This window comes from Phallusia mammillata, chromosome 4 (genome assembly GCF_965637545.1).
Source record: "Phallusia mammillata chromosome 4, kaPhaMamm4.hap1.1, whole genome shotgun sequence".
Taxonomy (NCBI): domain Eukaryota; kingdom Metazoa; phylum Chordata; class Ascidiacea; order Phlebobranchia; family Ascidiidae; genus Phallusia; species Phallusia mammillata.
The window spans coordinates 4,399,338-4,422,969 of NC_137255.1; the positions used below are offsets into that span (position 1 = coordinate 4,399,338).

The following is a 23,632-nucleotide window of genomic DNA, read 5'->3' on the forward strand; positions in this document are numbered from 1 at the left end:
GTGACAAAAGGTTAGTCCGTGTATTTTAATTAATACCTCAAGAAAACTTTTACCGCACATCGCATTAAAAAGTGTCGTTTTCGTCTGAAACATTATAATTACAGACGGCAAAAAACATTTTGGCTACCCGCAACTATGTTGAATACATCCTGTCGTTTATAATGATTTTTCTGAGGTGAACTATAGTACCACGCCATTCTAGTGAGGGAATTAACGGCTGCAAAAAATTAATTAATTAGCATGTGTCATTTGCATCATATTGCGCATTTGTTTCATGGTGAATATATTAATGGATTTGATGGTTTAAAAACTAGTGGTTCATTGTGCAAAGGTTGTTTGAAAACCGAATTTTAAAATGTAACTACGCAAAATATTGAAGGATTAAACGTATCATTTACAAACGCGTTGGCATATTAAATAAGGAAATAAAAAACGCACAATTTTTACCTTGCCCAATGGTTTGTTTAATGCGTTATAATGTACCTACTTTTCCACATTTTTAATTAAGCAATAGCATTATAACGTATGTGCAAATTAATATCACATATTTTTATGTTTTACAAAAAGGCTTAACTATTGTCGCGCAGAAAGTTGCAGTTGAGAATACTACACAGTTTTAGCGAAAAAACTACATGTTTTTATGATAAAAAATCAATCAAGACATATGTACCCAAAACCTCTCCCTATAATACAGGCAACGCATGGAGAAGAATAGTACAAAAATATGTACTGACGTTCACTATACGCGTCAAGAATAAAACGGTGGACAAAATTTGGTCTACAAAATTGCGTGATAGGCCTACCCTTTACCGCCATTACACATTTTGCGGTAGTTGCGAGCCGAGATAGCCTAACATGGAGTGCAAACACGGTCAAAATGCTGTTATCTTTTTGGGATCCAAAGGTGGCCTCACCCATTAAAAAGCGTCTCATCCCTAAGAAAACAACTATTACTACAAGTAACTTACTGATTTTTTGACAAATGTACTGTTTTATTGATACGGTTGTCCTCAACATCCAAACCGTTTAATTCAGTTATACAGGGGTTTGTAAATTATTAGTTAATTCGGGTTAGTATAAAATAAATACAAATATTTAAGGAAATTTATGTTTCACTAAACTGTTATCGTCTATTTCTTATTCAAATATAATAATAAAAAGCATTTTTTTCATAAACATGTCGTATTTTAATGGGACAGATTTTGCTCTTTTAACTTTATTTTACAACACTCTTAGCCTATCTGGAGCAATGTGAACAATAAAAGTGTTTTTAGACTTATGTCAAAACCTACAAGGTGTAAATTTAGATTCCACGCCTACATTGACGTACTGGCCTATAAAAAATCCCAAGGGGCTTAAAATACCTTTTCAGTCATCGACCTTATAGAGAACATCATTAGCATGGCTGAAGGGCTGGACCAGTTAATGAGAAGGCGGTACACAGGATTAGATCGCCTTGAATACTGCTTGGGTCGTTCGAGCCGCTTTTGACTTCCCGCAAGCACCTATAAGATGCTACTGGTAGACAAGTAGGCGTCAATTACTCTGCGATGTTTGCTTGAGAAATATATTTGTGTTCAAAGGTACAATTTAGAGCCCGACATATTTTTATGTTCACAATTGTTGCAACTGCTTTCAAACACTCTAAGCCCAAGGGAAAATCTTTGCTTTGTACACGTTAATTTAACATACACTGCAATCAATAACGTTTTTAAATAAAAAGCATGTGTGCGTTTAAAAACGCATGTAAAATAAATAATGTACATTTGTCACCACTTATCTTTTTTACTTTACAGATGTTGCCATTTTTTTACTTCTACTTATTATATTGATTCATGCTTTAACATAGACATATATACGTTGAAAACAAGGTCTTTACGTCCGGTAAAAATGCATTTCAAGGCATGCCATGTATACAGTAAGTAATTTTATGCAAAAATTTTGCCAATACTGTCAACACACGTCTAATGTGCAGTAAACCTCGGTTAATTCGGACCCGTTTGGACCAAAAATTTGTCCTGGTTAGGTCCAGATTAACCGATGTCGATTAGTTTAAATCTTACCACAGTACAAATCATTGGTACCTCGAGTTTTGTCTAAATTAGACAAAGATCCGGATTTGGTTTAACCGCAATTTATTTCTTAAACATCTAATTTCTCTCTTTTAGGCCTTTAGGTTTCAAACACTCTTTCAAGTCCTGCCACGCAATACAACCTTTTTTCAAATTATATGCCATGACCGGGTTCAAAAGCAAAATATTGCTAACAGAAAATTCAAATTGTCAACAGAGCTGGTGTTTACTGTCAAAGACAACATTGTTTTCGTAGCTCAGTTGGGATAGAGCGCGACTCCCGAAAAGGCTCCTGTCGTGCGTTCGAAAGCCACTGCAGCCTAGATTTTTCCAGTCTACGCCTAGTCATACGGTAATGCATGGTAGATCGGCTGATTCGGTATGACACCTGTAATGGGACTGCTGTACTGCAATTTATAAATGAGTGTGTCGTGATCGCTGGTCTGAATAGGCGCTTCGGGGTTGATTCCAAGAATGAATTTATGTTTATCTTAACTGTATTTAAAAACCATTACATTATAACTACAAGCAAGGAAATAGTTAAAGTTATATCAAAAAGTACTTATGAACTCGCAAATCGTTAGGCGTGTCATAAAAAAATACCTTGCTTGCCAAGATACCTGCCATCTGCATTCTGTTCGTTGCAGTACTCTCGCATACAATACAATTTACTGGGACCAACTGAGTAACGATATTAATGTCATCTCTTTTAAAAAAATCATCTTTGTCTCCTATTTAATACACCTCTAAAGTGCCAAGCAGGTCAATAACATATTTTGTATACTTGCTCAACAGCGACACCTAAAGCTTACGAAAATGATTAGCGAAAGAAATAAGTGAAAATAGTTTCAACGTGCATGTATCTTAAACGAAACGTGAGGTTAGTATAAAGTAACAGAAATTCAAATCGTTGCCCTTTGACGCGAACTTGAGCAATTTGGTCACAAAACAGCTGTTTGAAAGATATATCTAAAACCACGCGGCCATTCAATAATGTCTTTCTCCAACACTTGCTTATGCAAAAAGTGCATGAGCCAAAACACACATATAAAAACGTAAATCAATTGAAACAGTTTTTAATTTGAGCCCCTACAACATTGAATTCAGGCATAAAAATATGTACACATTTTGGCTTGTCGTAGGTTTGCCTAAATCTTACGCCACAAATGAACACATTCCGACAATTAATTTTTTTTAAAACCATCAATGTTAGCAGTTTGTACGTTTCATTGGTTGTTGTAACTGTGCTTAAATCTTTACATTATAAACACTTTTGCCTCTGTAAAATGTGTCTAAATCTTACACCACAAATGCACACGTTCCAACAATTACGCAAACAAGCCATCAGTGTAAGCCGTCTGTACGTCTCATCGAATATTCTAACTATGGCCTACAGACATTTTTGTCTGCCGTAAGTTTGCATAAATCTTATACTACAAATGAACACATTCTAACAATTACAAAAGAACTTTAAGCCATCAGTGTTAGCATTACTCTGTACATCTCATTGAATGTTGTAACTATGGCCCAAACCGCATATAACAACCAGTGTTTGGAAAAAAATGATTCAGCGTTTGACTGGAGTCAGTTTGTAAGCTAAGAATTTCGGAAGCCATACACTGGTGTGTTTACGACTCGAACTCGACAATATCTTTTATGTTTATGCCCAAAACAAGCGGCCGTCTATGTTTACAGTGCGTCTCTGCTCTGGCGTTTTGAGCTGTGGTGTGAAAATACAGGTATGTGTAATCGTAAACGAACCGAAAGGCTTAAATTAAACACCGAGTTGGTCCTTGTGGCTGTACCGTGTTATGAGACTTGTTATCAAATGTTTTAAATCTTTCTTTTTATCTATGTTTCAAATTGAAAAGTACACTAGATTTTTTTAATTTTACTATGATTCACCTTATAATGTGAAGACATCATTATGCTTTGAAAATAAGGCCTTTACATATGTTAAAAATGCATTACAATGCGAGTAATGTATACACGACTATTTTTGTTGTTTAAGAAATTCAAATACACGTCCAATGTAGGCTACACAAATTTTGATACATTAGCTTTATCGTAACTAAAAACCAAAATGCCGTGAAAATAAAACAAACTCAATTCAATCTGTCGAAACTTCAGAACCAGATTTGTTAGTTGGACATATAAAATGGGCTTCATTTGGGCCTGAATTTAGACTTGCGACTTGCCAGCACATTTGTACCGCAATTTTACTTTGGCGAATTAAACGTTCAGGCCTAATCAGAGTTGTAAACGGGCCTGAAATTTGAACCCGAACCCGACAGTACAAGCCCGAAACTGGCCCGAACCCGAATCGTGTTTGAAAAACCCGTTAGAAAGTTTGATTGACAGGCCTGTGCATTAAAGCCTCGGGAAAGATCAAGACAACAAACACATAGACAATTGGTCTTGAACAAGGCGTTTCAGGGCTGTTTTGACATTAAGTCAGGTCCAGCAACTGGTTACTATGCTAGGTAAATTTATTCAAAAAAATACTGACGCAGAGCGTAAAGTCAGGCCCGAACCACGCCGTTTTTTTTTAAGAAGACTTAGCCCGAACCTGACCCGAAAATCCCGGCCCGACTTACAACTCTGGGTCTAACTAAAAAAACAAGTATAAAGTGGTCGGTACAAGTTTTTCGGTTGCATTTTTTTGTCTGTTGCAAATTTGTGATCATTCTAGATTATCCTCAAACCCAGAGTACAAAACCCGTCTAAACCAAACGCAATAAAATGGGTTTATGATGCAACTTCCGTCGAAATTTTGTTCTTCGGAATAAGGAATTTCTGATAAACATTTTTGATTGATTTATCACCGTATCTTGTTGTTGCAAACGTACACTCAAAAGATGAAATTTAACTGATTTAAACCATGATAGTAGTCAGTAGTGAAACACTCATCCCATGTTGTAAGGCTTAATGACGAAATAGGGATGTACGTGACATTTATAAAACCTAACTTTAATCTTCTGTGTTTGACAATAACAGTTTAACGCTTCACAATAAACGATGAAGGCATAACTTATAAACACGGTAAAGCTTTGCCTTACGTGACCCCTCATGCTGATAAAACTACAAGGAATTTAAATAACAAGAGATAAGCTTTTTGGATTGCTTTGATGACGCAACCTGAATCCACATTCCGAAAAAGCTGGATCATAGAAATTCCATTGCTTTTATTTCGGTTTCTTACGGTTACTCTACAGTAGACCAGGGTCGGCAACCTTTTAAGAGACGCGTGCCAACTTACTTGTTATTTCCATGTGACAATGACTTCGCGTGCCAAATTTTTCTGAGTAATAGTGGTTTGTATACCAGCTGATATCAATTTTAAGGAGAGAGCAGGGCGTTTAGTGCATGTAGACTGGATTTTAAGAGAATGACATGATAAGAAACTAAAAACAAACAGTGTAACATGTTAAATTAGTACTTCACTATGAACACGCAAATCGTTTGGCGTGCCAACAAAAATCACCTCCGTGCCAGGGGTTGCCGACCCGCACTCAGTTTTAAAGTTTTTTTCGTGAGGATTGTTTTTTAATCGCTTCCACCTTAAATACAGAAACATCCAAAACCACAGAGCAATTCGATACCAAAACCGGCTGCCGTGGCTCAGACCCCACCGGAAAACCTCAATAATAACAAAATTTTGCTTTTAATGGTTGAACTACAAAACATCTAGGACGTCGAAACGTCGATTGTTTACAATAAAATCTGCTTAAAGTGCAATACTTTGTTATACAAAACATCTATTGAATTTTTGCTACAACAGTTGCATGTTGAAGCAGAAACAACAACGGTTTTGCAAAATCACAGAGTTATGGCTTATTTTTTCATATTAGAGTAACTTTTGAGGTCGGGTTCTGATTCAGGCAAAGTTTAAATAAGACGGGCTTGATTCTTGCCTGACTTGACACCCGATCACTTGTGCCGCAATTTTCTTAACTTTCGGTTTTATTCTTTAATCTTTTTTCATGTCCTCGGAGACATGACATATGGCCACCACATGAAAAATTTAAAGCCCTCCACCAACTGGACAGCAAATTTCAATTAACTGAACGTAAGTCTACCGCGTTGATTTATATGGATTAGTTTTGGCTGTAACCTAACCAAGGAGGTTAGCAATGATTATGACAAATATCATTTTTCTTACACTCCGGTGCCCCGAGGCGTGTTATAAAGTTGCAGGAGTTTTAAGGTTCGGTTAAGCTGCGAGTTTTACATGGTTTAACTGATGATGATAAGTTATTTACGCCTCACATTCCGTAGCTTGAAGTGGGGTTTCATGCCATAAATCATATGTGTTGTTGTCTGTCGTGTGGTTAATAAAATAAACAAAACTATTCTATTCTCATCACGAGGTATTGGGTAATTTTTGCGTGGGAGACAATACCCAAAACTTGTTTTTTTGCAAATTACGGCCGTGGTGGTCTACCTGTACACGAAACTCATCACTTACTCGGATTTAACTCTGTCAAAAGGAGGACTATACATGTTAAGTATAGTAAACCAACTATAAGTTTAAAACTAATTTAGCGGCTGGAACAATTCACGAAGTGTGTATAAGTCTTTTCCCATTTTAGCAAACATTTACTGATGAAAATTTAAACAAGTGTGTCCACTTATCCTAACTAAAAAAGGTCGAGTAGCTATTTCTTCCAGGACCAAAAAAAGCATTTCGGGTCAGTTTCAGGAGTCTTATTTCTTAAGGTTGCCGACATAGCACCCAAAATGGAAACATTCAAAAAATTATGTTTTCATGCGAAACAAACGTTTTTCAACGAATTTCCTTTTTTGTATATTTATAAATATATATGCGAGCCTAACACATCACATGCAACATTTTTTGTCAGAAACAATCTGTTCCAGTAACACCTTTTTCGCAGAAAACATTTCGTGTATTTCACGACAGCTCAGGTCTAGGTTTACTTTTATTTGTAGCAAGGATTTGAAAGTCATTTACATTTCACTGTTCTTTGTAATTGTCAAAAATATGGAAAAAGTCACGACTCAAGTCAAAATAAGGACAAGTCTTAGAAATAAGACGATATGCCAACCCTGCTTATTTGTATAACAGAAAGATTATACATATGTACCCGACCTAATTGTTTGTTTAGTAAAAACGCCGCACTTGAAGTAGTGTAAACTTTAATCCGGATCTTCGCCTAATTCGGACCAACTCGATGTACAAATGATTTGTAATGTGGTAAGGCTTCAACTAATCGACATCGGGTAATCCGGATCTTCGCCTAATTCGCACAAATGTTTTGGTCCAAACGGGTCCGGATTAACCAAGGTTTAATGTATGTTATTTGCATTGCTAATGCCCAAAGTTAAGATGATTACCGATAGTGAAAGATGCTTAAGCAAAAAACTTTTGCTGTGTGTATATACTTGGTTTGCCTTTAGGTAGTTATGATGATTAACATGCCAGACATGCAGCGAAATTTAAGAAAAAAGAGACGCCAAGCATGTGATGAATAATATCCGCGAATAACAAGTACTCTATGGAGGTCGCGTGTTACATGACCATGGCATGTTTAATATAATTGATTGATGGACTTCTACTTGAGGAAGTGTCAATAACGACGTCCCGTATAAGAAAAACGTGCTTACTTGGCAGGTTATCAATTTTCGGCTGACATAGGTGACAAAAATAGCAATTAAGCGTTTCTAGTGCCTGAATTTCGCGCGATAGGTTTTCTACTAAAAGCGCCGGCTACGATTTGTCGGCTAAATTCTAGGCGCATTTTTGCCGTGAAGTTAGATTAGGTAGCAAACTTTGGTTACGCGACTGCGCTCTAGTAGTCGTCAAGCAGGAAATAGCTGCACATGGGTGAATAGGAAAAATAGCTTAGCCGTATGTAACACAAAGGCGGGCAAAGGAATGTAAAAGTTTGTCAGTAACTAAGCAGTCCTAAAAAGTAAACGTGGACATAATGATCTCCATAACTAAAGCTATTGTGCATGAAGAAACCCTTATAGCCTGTAGCTTACAGCCTAACTTTAAAGTAAGTAGGGCATATTAGGAGTGGCCAAGCATTAGGGATATGACCGTAGCTAACAGGAAGTTATATGAGCCTTCTCTATTCATCACAACGAAAGGTACAACCAGCGGTATTTCCCTTTATGAGAGTCGATTAGTGTGTTAAAACTTTCACGGGAGCGTTTAACCAAGGAAATTGAAATGAAAAGCTGTCAAAAATTGTTAAAAATGTTGTATATGTATGATGAAAAGCTCTACGCTATTAAAACAGTTTATAGCCAATACTGGACTGTTGTTAAACTTTGTTGGCTACATGAAGGTCGTTGTTTATCTCACATTTAAGCCATGAACTTTCATTGGCTTTCTGTTGTAGCTAAGTTTGAAGTTGTTAATTGATATGTTGGGGACAAGAGGTTAAACCAGTGGTTCTTAACCTTTTTATAACGACCGAACCCCTATGATATTCTTCAGTATTTGGTTGAACCCCAAAGTTACATCCTAGGTTTTAACACATTTTGTTTGGTGAGTCATAATTAGTGTTTTGTTTTTCAAACGTAGTGGCAGCAGTTACTGTTTGTCATTTTGTTAAATTCTGACATAATAATACAAGCAACTTGTTTCAGGATTGCTTTAATTCCGGCAATTTTAAGTATTTACCAAAATGAAGCATTAGTATTTTTAGCATCTGTACACAAACATGAAAAAGTTGTGTTTTTGCTGCCAACAAAATTTCGTTGTTTTTCTGCTTCCGAACAACGCTCATAATTCTCTTTGTTACGTCAAAAAAAGAAAATCAAACCTTAGTGCAGGGGTGCACAACCTTTTTGCTAGGACGGCCGCATCACAGATTCTTATTTCACAAACGACCGCCATTTACCTGCTTACTTTTGTTTTAAAATACTTGATTGGTTTATATTTTATTTACCATCTAATAGCGCCCAAAAGTCCAGATTAATTTATGTACAAATTGAGCTGCACATTACGAAGATCTGTCCTAAGTGTTTATGATGTCATAATCTTTATTGTGATGCTTGTGGTACCTGTTTTGTTCGCGTTGTTTGCACACAATAGGCGTACAAAAAGTCTGACGTGTATGGTTCTTAGGCTGGTAATGCTCTTTTTAGTACCACAAAAACTGTTTAGAGCAGTTTAAAAATCAAAATATTTAGCAAAGGAGTCTTTTTACCTCACGGCCGCCAGTACATATATATTTTAATAAACATGTTCACTGCCGCACAAATTCGACTCTGCGGCCGTAGGTTATGTACCCCTGCCTAAGTGTAACCTTCCAGTGTTTTGATATTTGGCAAATACAAATTGCCATTTTTAGCGAATATAGACTCTAAAGTTTGACGAAAACGAGTATTTGTCTTGTACTTCAAAAAGCCCTTCGTCGAACCCCTGATTCGGCGTTGCCGAACCCCTGGGGTTCGATCGAACACCGGTTAAGAACCACTGGGTTAAACTGTATGTACAAAATCGGCTTTTTTGTGTTTACTAGATAAAAGCAAATATTTGCAAACGTGCAATCTGAATTGACAAACATGTTTTGCGCAGTTCGCAACGAGACCACATTGACCCCAACTTTTCGCATGGGATCAAACTTCCATCTCTCTGCGTCATTGACGTCACAAACGGCTTGCTTGAGTAAACACAGACGCCGCCGACGCATTTGAGGGTATTTGCTGACAAAATCTGTGTCAAGTACTAGGTGCGGCTGACCACAATAATAGCTTGATTTGTCGGGGTTTAAGCCCTTGTTATAGCACAGGTTTGCACAGTAAAATAGCAAAACCCGAAAAGTTTACGGATTAGCATAGAAAGTAGCATGAATTTAGTGCTTAACATTGAGTGTTAATTTTGTGGTCAACTTTATGAATGAAAAATTGCTGAGGATTAAACAGACAAAGTATGTAGTGTTTGACATGTAGTTACAACCAGTGGTGGGATTCAGCCGGTTCGCACCGGTTCTATAGAATCGTCTCACGAAATTTTATGAGATTAGAGAACCGGTTTGCATTACTTACTGTCAATGGACTTTTTGTAACAGAACCCGCTGAAAAATATGACTTTTATGATAGAACCGACTGACAAAAAATTTGAATCCCACCACTGGTTACAACCTACAATCACCGTCATTTTCTGTCAAATATGTGGCTTCATTTGTATCCCAAGCCCATGAGTGGTCCTTTGTAAAAACATCTACTTAACGTCAAATTTGCTTGAGGTTTCCTAAACCAACAGGGTTTTTGGCAATTGGTCGCGGTTGACTAGTTTTCAACTTGCTTGTTTAGTTGTTTTGTGCCTGCAAAAAAGGAGAACTTTTTGCCATTCCAAAAGCGATGTAAGGTTAAATAAACTTGTGTTTAAGCCAAAGCGTAACTAATACGTTTATGAGTCAGAGCTTAGGTGTTAAAGAAATGCTTCTTCAGGGATATAAAAACCTGAACTGAGATTTTACGTTGTTGTTTCAGTTGGGAAATAGGAATCGCTAAATATCGTTCGTAATGATAAGTTAGTCTATTTCTACAGGAAATTTAAACTGTTGTTTGTCGAATTTCTCACTTAAGATCTGTAGTTGCAGACAGTTAAAATTAGATTTGTAAGATTTGTATAGCGCAGAAGTTCTTAACCGTGTACCCCCTGGGACTAGAAGTACTAACCACCAAAGCAGGGGGGACCAGATGGCATGTCAAAACAAATGCTCTTTAAACTTTTTTTGAAAAAAAAACGATAGTTATAGTATAATTCATCGAGTAACAAGCACCACTGAATACGTAAAAAGCCCGTCAGAATTATGTCAGTTGTTGTAGACAGGCGGTTTAACGCAATTTCATGCAAACTTAAGGGCTGTGAGCGCACAAAAGAACTACTGGCATAGGCTTATCGAACTTGGTGTTGAAAATGTGCCATCTGGTTGGACCATTTTGTTCTGTGATGCTCATTGAGCTGTGGGTTCAAAAGTTCTTCGTATTCCAACTCAATGACTTACGTAAAAGCTTTGACTTAATTTCAAGGAGCCCCTGATGCATTATTAAATTGTTGTTTAGCTTTTGTGAGAAACTGACTTATTGTTGAAGTTAGGTGGGGTCGAGCTTATTTGCCCAAGAAATGAAAACATATCTGCACAATATAGACGATTTTTAGAGTCGAAAACGGACAATGCTTTCTTATAAATACAGTAGTTGAATGAATCATGTGGTTGTCAAAGCCTAAAGGTGAAAAGCGTCAGTATGTTTTAACAAACAATATAGATCGTTCATAAACCACAACCAAAATACAGTGCACCTAAACTGGAGAAATTGCTTGCTTACCTTTTTCTTAGAATACTTATGTTATAAGATTAACTTTAATTCCGGTTGAGATAAAGGGCTATATTTGGATGTTAGGGCTTGTGGACAAACGGTCCTCGTCTTAAAACGGCCTTAATAGCAACTGGCCATCGATTTTAGGGATCTAAACGAGATTCACAAGATCGAATTAGGACATTTGTGTGGTCAAATAACTGTAATTTAATTTTCCCTAATATATTGAAAAGCCTTTGACAGATATACGGGCGTAAATCCCTATAGGTCAGGGGTTGGAAACCAACAATTTTCATGGCATGGCCACTGGATATTTTTGGAGTTAATTTAACCTAATGCGTTGCTGGTTGTCAGTTAGTTATGGTGTAGGTCTAAAAAACAGGCTACACACGAGGTTCTGCCTTCTTTTTTATCGATTATGAGCTGGCACAATGAGCCATTATTTCACCCAAAAATGTTGACACACATCAAGCCATTTGGAAATAACGAGTAAATTGGCACGCGGCTTTCAAAAAGTTGCTCAGCCCTGCCCTGGGCGTTTTGTTGAATTATGGAGCAGACATGAACTTTGTCATATAATACACATAATAACGTTTATGCATGAGCGAAAAAACATGTGTATTTAAAACAAAGTGTAAAAATGAACAGTGTTTTAAAATTTGTGATGGTCATTGATTTAAACTTTACGAAGGATTAACAATAATAAAATATTTTTTTAAGGCAAACGGCTGTTATCTTACAGAGTTGTAAGCCGTCACTATGCGTTTCGATTTCGAGTCGATTTGGGTAACAGTTTAAATAAAACTGACCTACTAAAACTCGGCCTTTTTTGTACAGGAATTTATCAATAGCCTTATTCCAGCTTCGTTTAAAATAAAATCGTTTTTTTAAGTCAAAGTGTTTTGATTCAAGAAAATTGGCATGTCTGTTTTTTTGAGTTTTTTTTATCCGTGAACCGTGTGTCTTGTACCTTGACAGTGCACGGGTCCTTTGTTAGCTTTTAAGCACGTTTTTCATTGTAAACTAATTTATCATCATTAAGTAGCGTATAGGAAGCTAACGAAAAAGCTTGTTTACTCCTGTTAACATCCCATAAGACCTTTATAGTTCGCCACAGAGTTGTTTTGGGTTGGGTTCGGGTTTGGGCTTGAGTAAAACAGGCTTGATTAGGGCCTCTGACTTTTTTTGTGTTGTAATTTCAGTAACTATTAAGCCTAATTCAGGAAGTAAGCTCCTTCAAAACAACCATTCAGTCTAGGCGGTGTAGCCGTCCAAAGGCTAATATGATTATGTGGTTATAAGTTCGAATCAAAAATCGATTCGCGTCCAAGGTGTATCCAGTCACTTTTCAAAGTCGTGTGTTTATCGTCATTTATAATAATGCAAGTTCAGGAAAGCTCTGATGGTGTTTAATGCAGTGTAATATGTAGGCAAGAAAAATTTTCAATTACAACTTTTAACAGTATTTTCTTCTGCTATCGAAACGAAGTTATGTGCGTTTTTGGGTGAAATATTGCCAATTTTTACTCACTTTTATACCAAGTACAGGCCAGATAACAATAAATTAAGTTTTCAATGCAACGGTTCAGATATTATTTTACATAGTATTCAGATATTATTTACTCCCAAAATCTCCTTTTTCTCTAAGCTTTTTTTTTTCTCGCTAAACTCTAATAATACATCAGTGTTTGACATGTTCTTTAGGCAGATCAGCTAAATTTTTACCGCATTTGTGAGATGACCGTATCGAATGAATTCAACACTTCGACAGACCGTAACGTACAACTGACCAGCGATAACAATGCGCATAATGCTAATAGACAGCTTTGACGGACCTTTAAAACCCTAAATAGTTGATTTATTTGAAGGGTAGTTTATTCCTATGTCGCTTACTGTGTAAGGGTATGCTAAAGCATTAACCTGTATTAAAAAATGATGTTTTAGGACAAACGATATTTTGAAATGATAAAATATTTCGATTGCGAATCAGTTTTGTTGTTATACTTTTGTGTAGTTTAAATTCTATTATGCCGCAGTATTAGTTTTCTAGTGAATCTTTTTTCTCAAGCCAAACATTTTACTTCTGTTTGAATATAGTTTTAATGTCAGTATTTGTGTGTTTCGTTTCTGGTTGGTTTTAACAAAATTTGGCTGGGTTCATTTTTTGATATGTCTATAGACATAGTAATTGGTATCAAAACCCGACTATAAATAGGAAATACTACATACGTACAATCATAGTACGCCAGGCCTGTTATACTGTGATTTATCGACATGTATGCCGTGATCGCTGGTCTGCATCGACGCTTCAGGGCTGATCCCAGTTTGAATATGTGTATCTTACATACGTACAATATTTTTCTTATGGCTAATAGTCCCCTTTATGTTTGTACTTTGTTTTATTGTTTAGGCGTAAGGTATAGACGCCTATAAAACATGGCCATGAAACTGTTGTTCACAATTACGCTTTGTGTGGCTGCCGCGTTATCTGCTGAGTCCAGACTTTTCGGAGTGATGCAACCCTGCCCGAAAAACGATTCCAAAAATGACGAATGCCAAGTTTGCATCTCAAACACGGATCAACGACCTCCTGAAACAGGTAGGTCTGCATTGACGTCAGTTTCGCCGTATTGATGCAAGCGTTACTGCAGACCGTGGGTATTTTCCGTATGAAGGAAGACAGTCGTTAGTCTGCTGTCGCTTGCTATTAGCTTCCGATATTATCACAAAAAAAGAAAGAAAGGGGTTTTAAGTAGAGATGTACCGAATATTGGCTTTGCCGAATTTATTCGGCCGAATCGATCATTTTTGCAAAGATTCGGTTTCGGCCGAATAATTTGTTGCGATTCGGCCGAAACCGAATCTTTTACGAACACAAATTTAAAGCGTTAAACGTGTCTTTTCTGCTTATTAAGGTCCAAGCAATCTTTTAAAAGCCCAAACATAACGAAAATTGTGTCAATGTTTATCTTTTTCAACACATTATCATTTTTCCCACGGTAGTCAAAAAAAATTAGTAATTCATTGGCAGGTTGCCAATCATGCTTAAGGCAATTTTAAACCCCACAGAAGTGAAATAAGGACGAAAAACAACTATTTTGCACTGGCTGCCTGTTACATAAACATTTTTTTCCCGTCAAACGCGTAGCGTACGACTTCGCGTGACGTCAGAAATGATTCGGTTGATTCGGCCGAATTTATTCGGCAAAACCGCCGAATATTCGGTTTCGGCCGAATCGAAATTTAGCCGATTCGGTACATCACTAGTTTTAAGCTTGTTTTAACATCAATAAGATTACTGGCTTGCCGCTAACCAATATTTTCTACTTTTTTCTTTTTTTGTTAACGTCTGCGTGAAAACATAAGGCATTTTATGTGGTTTGTAAAGTGAAAAACTTATAGGTGCTGGTATAGATTTGTTATTTCTTTTATTGTGGCTTGATGGTTTAAAAAAAACGTTCTATCACAAAATCAAAACAAATTAAAAACGCACTGTTTGGCTACGTTACTCAAATGCTATTTTTAGCCGTTTATGGGCTATTGAATAACAAATAGCCGGCAAAATAATATTTAAAATCGTTTTTAATCATAAAATACAATCACTAGGGCTTCCACATACTTAACGCCTGCAGAAAACAAAAAATATTTGCGCAATTTTTTGCCTAACAATATATTTTAATAAACAAAAATCGATAAATCAGTTTATTGCCGGAAATATGCTGCAATTAAACTGGCTTTAACTACGTAATTCCCCATTTGTGCATCATTTTTAAAATCTGTCTCACGCCTACGCTTCGAAACAACAGTACATCTACTAAAATCCCCTAGAGCGCTTTTAACAGGTTTTCAAATTGGGCGACAAAACGTCTATGCCCTAGATTTTGCAGCTGTATGGTTGAACAAGATTACAGCAACCTTCCATTGATATTATCTTGAAATTGAACGTCAAAAAGAAATGCTTTTTGACCTTTTGAACAAAATCGGCGCTTTAATGTATTTAGTCTTCACAAGCAGTTCTACGGTTGGGTAAAATCGCCAAGCACAAATTTAGTGCATGCTCTGTGAAAAAAATAAACGACTGCTTTTACTGTTTTTTGTACGACTGAACATGTCAATTTGACTTCAGTCATTGGTGTTGGTACCTTTCTGTCACAATTTTCCCAAATCAATAAAAAACATAACTGCCAGAGAACTTTAGTGCGTTTTGAATACATCTCAGTGCAGACGTTTCAAGAATTTAACACCACACAATAGTTGTATAGTCATATTAAACAACAATGAAACGTTTGCTATACCGTGTAATAATTACCATACACTGCCATACTTTGCCAATTTGCCTTAATTCTCAGACAATTTTAGTTTGGTCTACCTCCTTTATGAATGAAACTTATTTTTCATGCAGCGCGATTCCTCTACAAGTATTTGAAGTCTGTGCAAGTTGGTGGCTCGTACAATAACTTCACCTGGTCTTTCAAGTCAGTCAATGGTGTTGACCCGAATAAAATCAACATCACTTTGTTTGCATGGTCGCAATCCAACCCAAACTTGTAAGTAGATAATTAATAAGACCTTTACCAGAAACAATCAATCCAGTATATTTGTATAAAACATGTTCAGGGGTCGGCAATCTTTTTCTTTACTGAGGACCGTATTTGAAACTGAATGTTTTTCGCGGACCGGCCTTCAACAAAAAAACAAATAATTAGCAATGAAAACGCTCAAATTAGTTTATCTTTCCTGGGATACATGGGCTAAATGTTTTGAAGCATTTAAAGTATACGGCCCGGTAACGAACTCCTCGCGGACCGGCGGTTGCCGACCACTGCTTTAAATGAATAAATGTAAAAATCAAGAAGCGAGTAAAAACCATTAAAGGCAGTAAAAAAGCGAGAACAAGCGCAAATGGCAGTCAAAAACGTGCAAATAACAGCCATACAAAGATTAAACGTCTTGTTTGTGTATGGTTAGGACTTTTAAAACCGTGAATAGTTCACTTTAAAATTATTTTTGAGTTACTGAGTAAAATTTTTCATGTTACTTGTTCATAGAGCTATTTTTTCTTCTTTGATAATTACAAGTTGCTCCCCAATTAAAAAAATATTTTTTTAGCGGTAATCCGATTCCAGGTTGTTGCAACGTTTCGCTAAATAAAGGTGGTTGCTTGGCAACGGAATGTCGAGATGGACGTGTTTTTTTCGGCCTTTCCACTGAAAAACTAAACGCCGCCTACATACGTCGCCCTTGGGGCAAAATTGACAACTGTAAGTACAAGAAATTTAATTTAGAGACGATAGCGCATAATGATTGCTAGCATTTTTTCAACACGCGTTCATAATACGTTTGCTGCAAACGCTGCTGCAATCATGATACAGCAGCATGTAGTTCGGAAACGTGCTTCTGAGGAAATGTGTCATTGATGTTAATGTTTAAGCCGCTTCTTTAAATATGAATACAGAAGGAAGTTGCGATTAATACTAACATGGTTAATACCCATAGAAATCTTATAAACAACAAAGTAGCAATTTTTGCTTCTTAATTTGGACATGAGGTTTTTAGTTAAACTGGCGACCCCTTTATTGGAGTTTTATGTCTTGCTATCGTCTATTTTTGTTTCGTTTTTTTAAATGATTTTTGTGCCTTTTAAATGCATTACAAAACTGTAGTTCTTTTTTGCAATTTCCCCTGCCTGTTTTTCGTTTTTTGCATTATTTTGACAAAAAAAAAACTGTTTTGCAAAAATTAAGTAAGACGAAAATGCCTTTGACTAAATGATTGTTACTTTAGTTATTAAGGTTTGTTTCAATTTATTTAAGCCTGTTTTTTTCATTATAGGTACGAAACCCACGATAAAGCCTAAATTCATCTACACCTGTCCATCAGAACCGCCTGAATGGATGAAAAACAAAAACGCCAAGTGCTTACGTTACGACTCAAGCACAGGGGAGACTGTTTTCACGAATTCCTCAAAAAAGTGGGAAGGTGTTAGCTGGACAGATTGGATGGAAGACAGAAGAAACCAGATTGCAAGAGAGCTAACCCAAATGTGTACGTTTTTGCTTCCAAAAAGTAAGTTTCGTTAACGCCTTTAGTTTTCTACTTAAGCATTAAAATATATGGCCTTCATACGTAAAAGCTTTTTACAATTATTATTTTTAGAAATTATTATTATTTTGTATTTGGTTAGTTGAAAATGAATAACTCGGCTTTAATTCTTGAAGTAGTTGATCATTTGTTACGTTTTCAACCCAGAAAGTGTCAAAAAAGCCAAGTTTATTTATTTGCATTGTCACTTATTTAGACATACCCATGCTGAACAGTTGTAAAACAGCAAGGACACGGAAAAAACAAAAAAAACATCAGTTATCGAAATCAAAGTACGCCAGGCCTATAGAAGGCTCTATACCGAATCAGCCGGTCACCAAGTATTCACCATATGGCAAGGCGTAGGCTAGAAAAATCTGGCCTGCGGTGGGATTCGAACCCAGGGAGCTCGCACTGTTCTTGACAACAGAAACTGTTAAAACATCTGCAAAACAATATGTTCACTAGATGCAATATCTCTAGTTGTTGTGAGTTGGTTCTTTATTCAAGCAAAAGACAATCATCACAATTTTGCGTCCCAAAATATCGCCCATCTATTATCTGGGGTGTGTTGTGGTATGCGGCAGGCATAACTTTAACTGACGTTGTAATTCTGACATTAGCTACCCAAATTTACCACATCAACAAACAAAGCCTAACCACAGGCATTTCCAAAAATGTGGATCAAATTTCTGATGATGAATTGAATGCTTTTTGCGGTATTTCTGTCATAGCATAAAACCACACAAAATTCGTCAATAAACATCATTTCGCTAAAATTGACTGACGTTTTGACGCCTTGCGTTTTATATCCTGCTTTAAACAGGAAATACGCTGTCACGTGTGGCGTACAAACTTGACATTTGCAGTGTTGCCAGGGTGGCGGTTTTCCCGCCCAATTGGGCTGGTTTCCGACATTAGGTTGCGGGTTGCGTTATTTGGGCGGGCTGTCGAAAATGTCATTTGTTCGCGTCATACTACAGTTGTGTTAACGTTTAATGATGGTAATACCTTCATTATATTTCCCCTAACAAAACTGTTTATGAAAATGATATATTCGGAATTGCTAAGTTTCTAAGATATAGTGTCAAACCTTCGAGATATTGAACTTTGGAGCACAGAAAACTTCAAAGAAAAGGATTTGATCTAGTTTGACGCTCCTACCAAAAATTATAATTTTATTTTATTCATACGACTAGTTTCAGTCCATTGCAAGCTATTTTATAAGTACATAATTTACGATTTTTGAAGCGAAAAAATGCAAGTAAATATCTGTACACAAAACTTTACAACGTTTCATCTGACAATGGCAACAGGAATTTTTGAAATGTTGTGATATTTTTGGACACAAATTTTTGTCTGTATTTTTGACTCAGAAAATTTAGAACAGTGTACCCAAATGAATATTTTTATTTGCAGAACGAGTGATAACTGAGGGCGACCAGTCATCTGCTCTTACCACAAACGACAACATTCTGTTCCAACGTGAAGTTTTCCATATGACTAGTCTACACTGGACAGATCAAGGTGTAAGTGACCATCAAAACAACACGATCCAATGCGAGATAAAGGCCATTAACTTCAGTGAAGTGCTGCAACTGCAAAACATCAATAACAACCAGAATATGTACATGTGTATTGTCTTATGGTCGGGAAAAGCAAGTTCTACTGATGGTGCTGTTCCGCCAGTGAAATGCATGGCGCAAAATGGTAAGTTTGTTGTTGAAAACCGCTCTGTGCTTTTAAGGTTTAGTTTTTGTGTTAGAGTTGTAAACGGGCCTACATTGGAAGCCCGACCCGACCCGAAAGTACAAGCCCAGAACCCGGCCCGAACCCCAATCGTTTTTTAGAAGCTCGTTTAGGCCCGAAAAGTTTATTGACAAGCCTATACATTGAAGCCTCAGGAAAGACCAAGGCAACAACACAATAGACAATTGATCTCGAACAAGACGTTTTAGGGCTGATTGACATTAAGTCAGGTCCAGCAACTGGCTACTTAGCTAGTTAAATTTATTCAAAAAATACTGACGCAGTGTAAAGTTAGGCCCGAATCAAGCCCGTTTTTTTCAAAAAACCTAAACACGAACCCGGCCCGACAAGGCCTGCCGACTTGCAACTCTGGTCAGATTAATTTAGGGTCACCCAAAACGGAACATAAAAAAATCCAACTGTAATTATTATTTCACCAATTCAGTTTTACATCATAAAACCATGGAGCCATTACATGACAAGTTAGCTGCAGACATTACATATTGTTTCGACCTATAAGGTATTGTCAGTGCAGACATGGGCCGTATTGGCTGGTGTAGGAGTAGCAGGCTGAAGTTTTACCTGCTGGTTGGAATTACATTTTGAGCCCTACCACTATGCTAGCGTTAGCTTGAGTCAAAATCAGGCAACGTTTTAGCTATTGCTGGCCACTTAGTAGCTTTATTGTACTTTAATGGTTGCCCTCATGTCTACTGAGCTTAAATAAAACATTCAGCATCTGGCATAGGTTACGTCTAAAACGTTAGTACAGTGGTTCCCAACCTTTATCGACGAGTTTCTCCCTTAACAATTTAAAACATCTCCCAATAGACTACATAGTAGATGCTAAACCATACAAAGAGCTTTCAAAAAATGGTTCTTTATCATCACGTCACAGGTTATATCACGTCACAGGTTATATTCCCAGATCTAAAGTGTCTATTTACAAATCACATGTAAAAATTAAAGTACATTCCTCCCTGGTTGGAAACCACTGCGTTAGTACATATATTCTAAAACACATGTGCATGGCCACATAGATTCGTATTCGGCCATAGGTTGTGCAACCTGAAACTGTGTAGATTAAATACCAACAGACTTGTATGCATACGAATGGCAAAGATGTTTGAATATTAACCTGCAATTTTGACTTTGTGATTGTTTAGAAAGCGACGTACCGACCGAAAAGCCTGCCACTGGAGGAAGAAATGAGACCCTAATTATAATTTTCGTCAGTTTGATCGCCGGATTCTTCTTAATTCTTATCCTGATATTCCTGTGTTTGCTTGTGAATCGCAAAATGGGAAAATTTATCAAGAAAACCGAAAAAGTGCCTGAAAGCCTGGTGAGTGAAATTTACGTTCAAACGCTATTGCTTGGTTGCAATATAGATTTGCATAACTGTGCTAATTAATAAATAAGTTGTGTAATGTGAAGGCATCGAGCCAATAAATGATAAGCTACAGGCAGTGCACACTGTTTCGACCAATAAGGTCTCATCAGTGCAGCTGGTGACGAGAGATCGGCCGTATTGGCTGGTGTAGCCAAGTTGTGTAATATACATGAAAAGTACAAGCATCGAGTCAATACTTGACAAGCTGCAGACAGTGCACACTGTTTTGAATTATTCTGTGGTTTAGGGGCAGTTGTGGCATCAAGCAGGTTTGGTAACGTATGGCTTTTCAATCTGTTACTCCTAACAAACTGCAGTGCCGTAATTAAGCTACACTAGCGCATACGGCCAATCCCTATGAGACCCTATAGGTCGAAACAGTGTGAACTGTCTGCAGCTTAAACATAAAATAACTTAGTGAAAACGAATACTTTAAATCAGTGGTCGGCAACCGCCAGGCCGCGGCCCGTTACCGGTCCGTGACGAGATTGTTACTGGGCCGTATATTTTTTCAGGTTAAATGCTTTTATGCGTTTTCATTGTTAAATATTTGTAGTTTTTTGAAGGCCGGTCCGCGATAAAATTTTAATTTCAAAAACGGTCCGCAGTAGAAAAAAGGTTGCCGACCCCTGCTTTAAATCATACTTTTAAATCCCGTCTTATTGAAATGTTTAGTGGCAGATAATTTGAAATTATTTGGGTTTTAAACCTGCAACCTGTTTAAAACCACTGGGCTTTTATATGTCTTTGGGATTTTGCTTTTAACCAACTTTTGTAACATTTACAGAACCGGGTGATGAAAGACGAAAAGAACGTTTTCGAGATAGCCATGGATTCGTCAGAAGAAGGTTACAATGAAAAAGAAACCTCTCCTTTTGAGCCTCTTTCGTCTAACATGTACCGGAGTATTGCACAGCATATATGATATTCCGCGGGAACTACCACGCATGTTCCGTAAATTCGGATCTGAAGTTTCCGACTGTTCCGCAACAAGAACAAATCGTTTTTTGACTTGTTGACAGCGAAATCGGAAATAAGTCTATAAGGCAACCGTGTTAATTGCCAGGTCGAATGCCTAAAAGCGCGACTCTTCTTGTCGAAACTAGCCCAAATAGCGCAACTGTGTTTGTCAAAACCAGCCCAAATAGCGCGAACATTTTGTCAAAACCAGCCCAAAAAGCGCAACATTACTTGTCAAAACCAGCCCAAATAGCGCAACTACAACGTAAATTAAAAACAAGCCCGATTTTGCTGCAACTTGATTGCTTATAAGAGAGATATACATGTAAAAATGCTTGGAAAATAGCAAAATAATGTCTTCTGACACCCCCGCATAAAAAAGCACAACCCGCAAAAAGAAGCCTTCAAAAAGAAGCCCAATTGGTCAACAAAAGCGCCACACCGACAACACTACAGAGCCGTGAAAATGAATGCTTGATTGATTACTCTCGTTCTGTGTGATATAGGCCAAGTCGTAATTATCAGTTTAATCCGTATCAGTGGAACCACCCAATAGAACAACGCTTTTCAACATATTTTAGATCACGAGGATGCTCATTTGTGGACTTTAGATGAAAACGTATAAAGTTTTGCGTTTCGTGAGATCATCGCGTGATTATGAAAATCGTTCACGATCTTATAAAAGTCCCGGGACTCGGGTTTAAGAAACTCCGCAAACTAAGATAAAAGAGACGAAGTAGCCCAATGTACCATTTCGCTGTGAAATTAAGTGTGAAATACGTAAAAACACTGTTTTTGATGTTATTTATATTTTGTGATCTTTTTAACGCATTGTCAATAACTACTTGTCGGATGTCGGACATTGTACAGTTATTACCGCCATGTTACACACTCATTTTAGAATATATAAATAGCAATTACAAATCTCTAAATTACAAACACAAATACCCTAAGCACAACATGTATTTTAACTATAAAATGCTAAGATAGAGTTTTCCAAATAAACGGTTTCTTTGTTTGTTTATATGTTTCGTGAAAAGAAAAATACAAAGCGTTTTTTTCAGATTATGAATTTCTTTTCTGATTTTACGTAGGGCCTTGGAAGGCACTTATTCGTATGCTTACTTTTACGTAAGCGCTGCAGACCATGACGTCAATACATCGTGACATATAAGCCTGACCAAAATTTTGTTTTCACCTCATATTTTCAACACAATTTTGTGCAGCATATTTTATTTGTGTAGGTACATAACTGAATGCAACGTGTTTTAATACGCTAAACACAAGGTGTTGTGTCTTTTCTTTACATTTTTTTCTTCTGTTTGTGAAATAAACGTTTCGTTTGTCTTTCGTATGGCGACATGTCTTTGGCCTAAAATACCCATGGAAGTAAACTGGATTCGTTTATTTGAAATTAACATAATATCAAGATAGGTCACTCGAAAAATTTCTATGTTAAACTTGGTTAAGATGGTGAGCAAAAACTAGACCACTGGACCCTCACGACATTCTGTGAACTTTCAAAAGCGCTTAACAACGGGTATGTCGTTTTTGATAATATCCTCCTGAGCGCATCCTGCTTTTAACCGACAGTGCATAAAAGCATCACTGTGTTTTGTCTGCATAATTAGCATTTTGCGCCAGAGCATTTCCTGTGTTTGTTAAATTATCGTCGTCACCTTCGTCGCAATATATATGCTAATTTAAAGTAACACATACTTTAAAAAATATAGATTGAACTAAAATTGCCTGAATCACGAAACATGATGAAAAGAATAGCTGCAAGAACAGAAATAAATTTCAGCGGATTTCATCACGTGGGTAAAGGGGATTTCCCATTTTAAGCTGTCAATCAAAGTCTCGTGTTGTGCAAGATAAGGGCGTTTGCTGGACAGGACAATAAGGACACGTCTTCAAAACATCACATGATCTTACACTAATAATTCAATTTTTGCAACGTATAAAAAGGTATAAAGTGTTGCAAACTGTTGAATGTAAAAGACATACGCTAACATGTGCATTGCGTAACGTAAAAATGCTCTCAAATGCGTTTTTGTGTAACAACAGTGTATGTTTC

The 23,632-nt window shown here is 36.9% G+C and overlaps 1 protein-coding gene across 1 annotated transcript; it reads left to right on the top strand.

Moving 5' to 3' along the window:
* The first annotated feature begins 12,364 nt into the window (after positions 1-12,364).
* On the top strand, positions 12,365-22,907 carry LOC145223252 (uncharacterized). Its single transcript, XM_080089641.1, has 7 exons — positions 12,365-13,971; positions 15,775-15,919; positions 16,482-16,633; positions 17,205-17,438; positions 18,873-19,163; positions 20,369-20,547; positions 21,383-22,907. Exons 1-7 carry the CDS (start codon positions 13,809-13,811, stop codon positions 21,518-21,520), a joined length of 1,302 nt encoding a protein of 433 aa, XP_079945767.1. The 5' UTR covers positions 12,365-13,808; the 3' UTR covers positions 21,521-22,907.
* Positions 22,908-23,632: the final 725 nt, after the last annotated feature.

Coding starts and splice junctions, on each gene's coding strand:
- LOC145223252 (XM_080089641.1), top strand. CDS start 13,809: ATGGCCATGAAACTGTTGTTCACAATTACGCTTTGTGTGGCTGCCGCG. Junction 15,920..16,481: donor TCGCAATCCAACCCAAACTT/GTAAGTAGATAA, acceptor ATATTTTTTTAG/CGGTAATCCGATTCCAGGTT. Junction 16,634..17,204: donor TTGGGGCAAAATTGACAACT/GTAAGTACAAGA, acceptor TTTTCATTATAG/GTACGAAACCCACGATAAAG.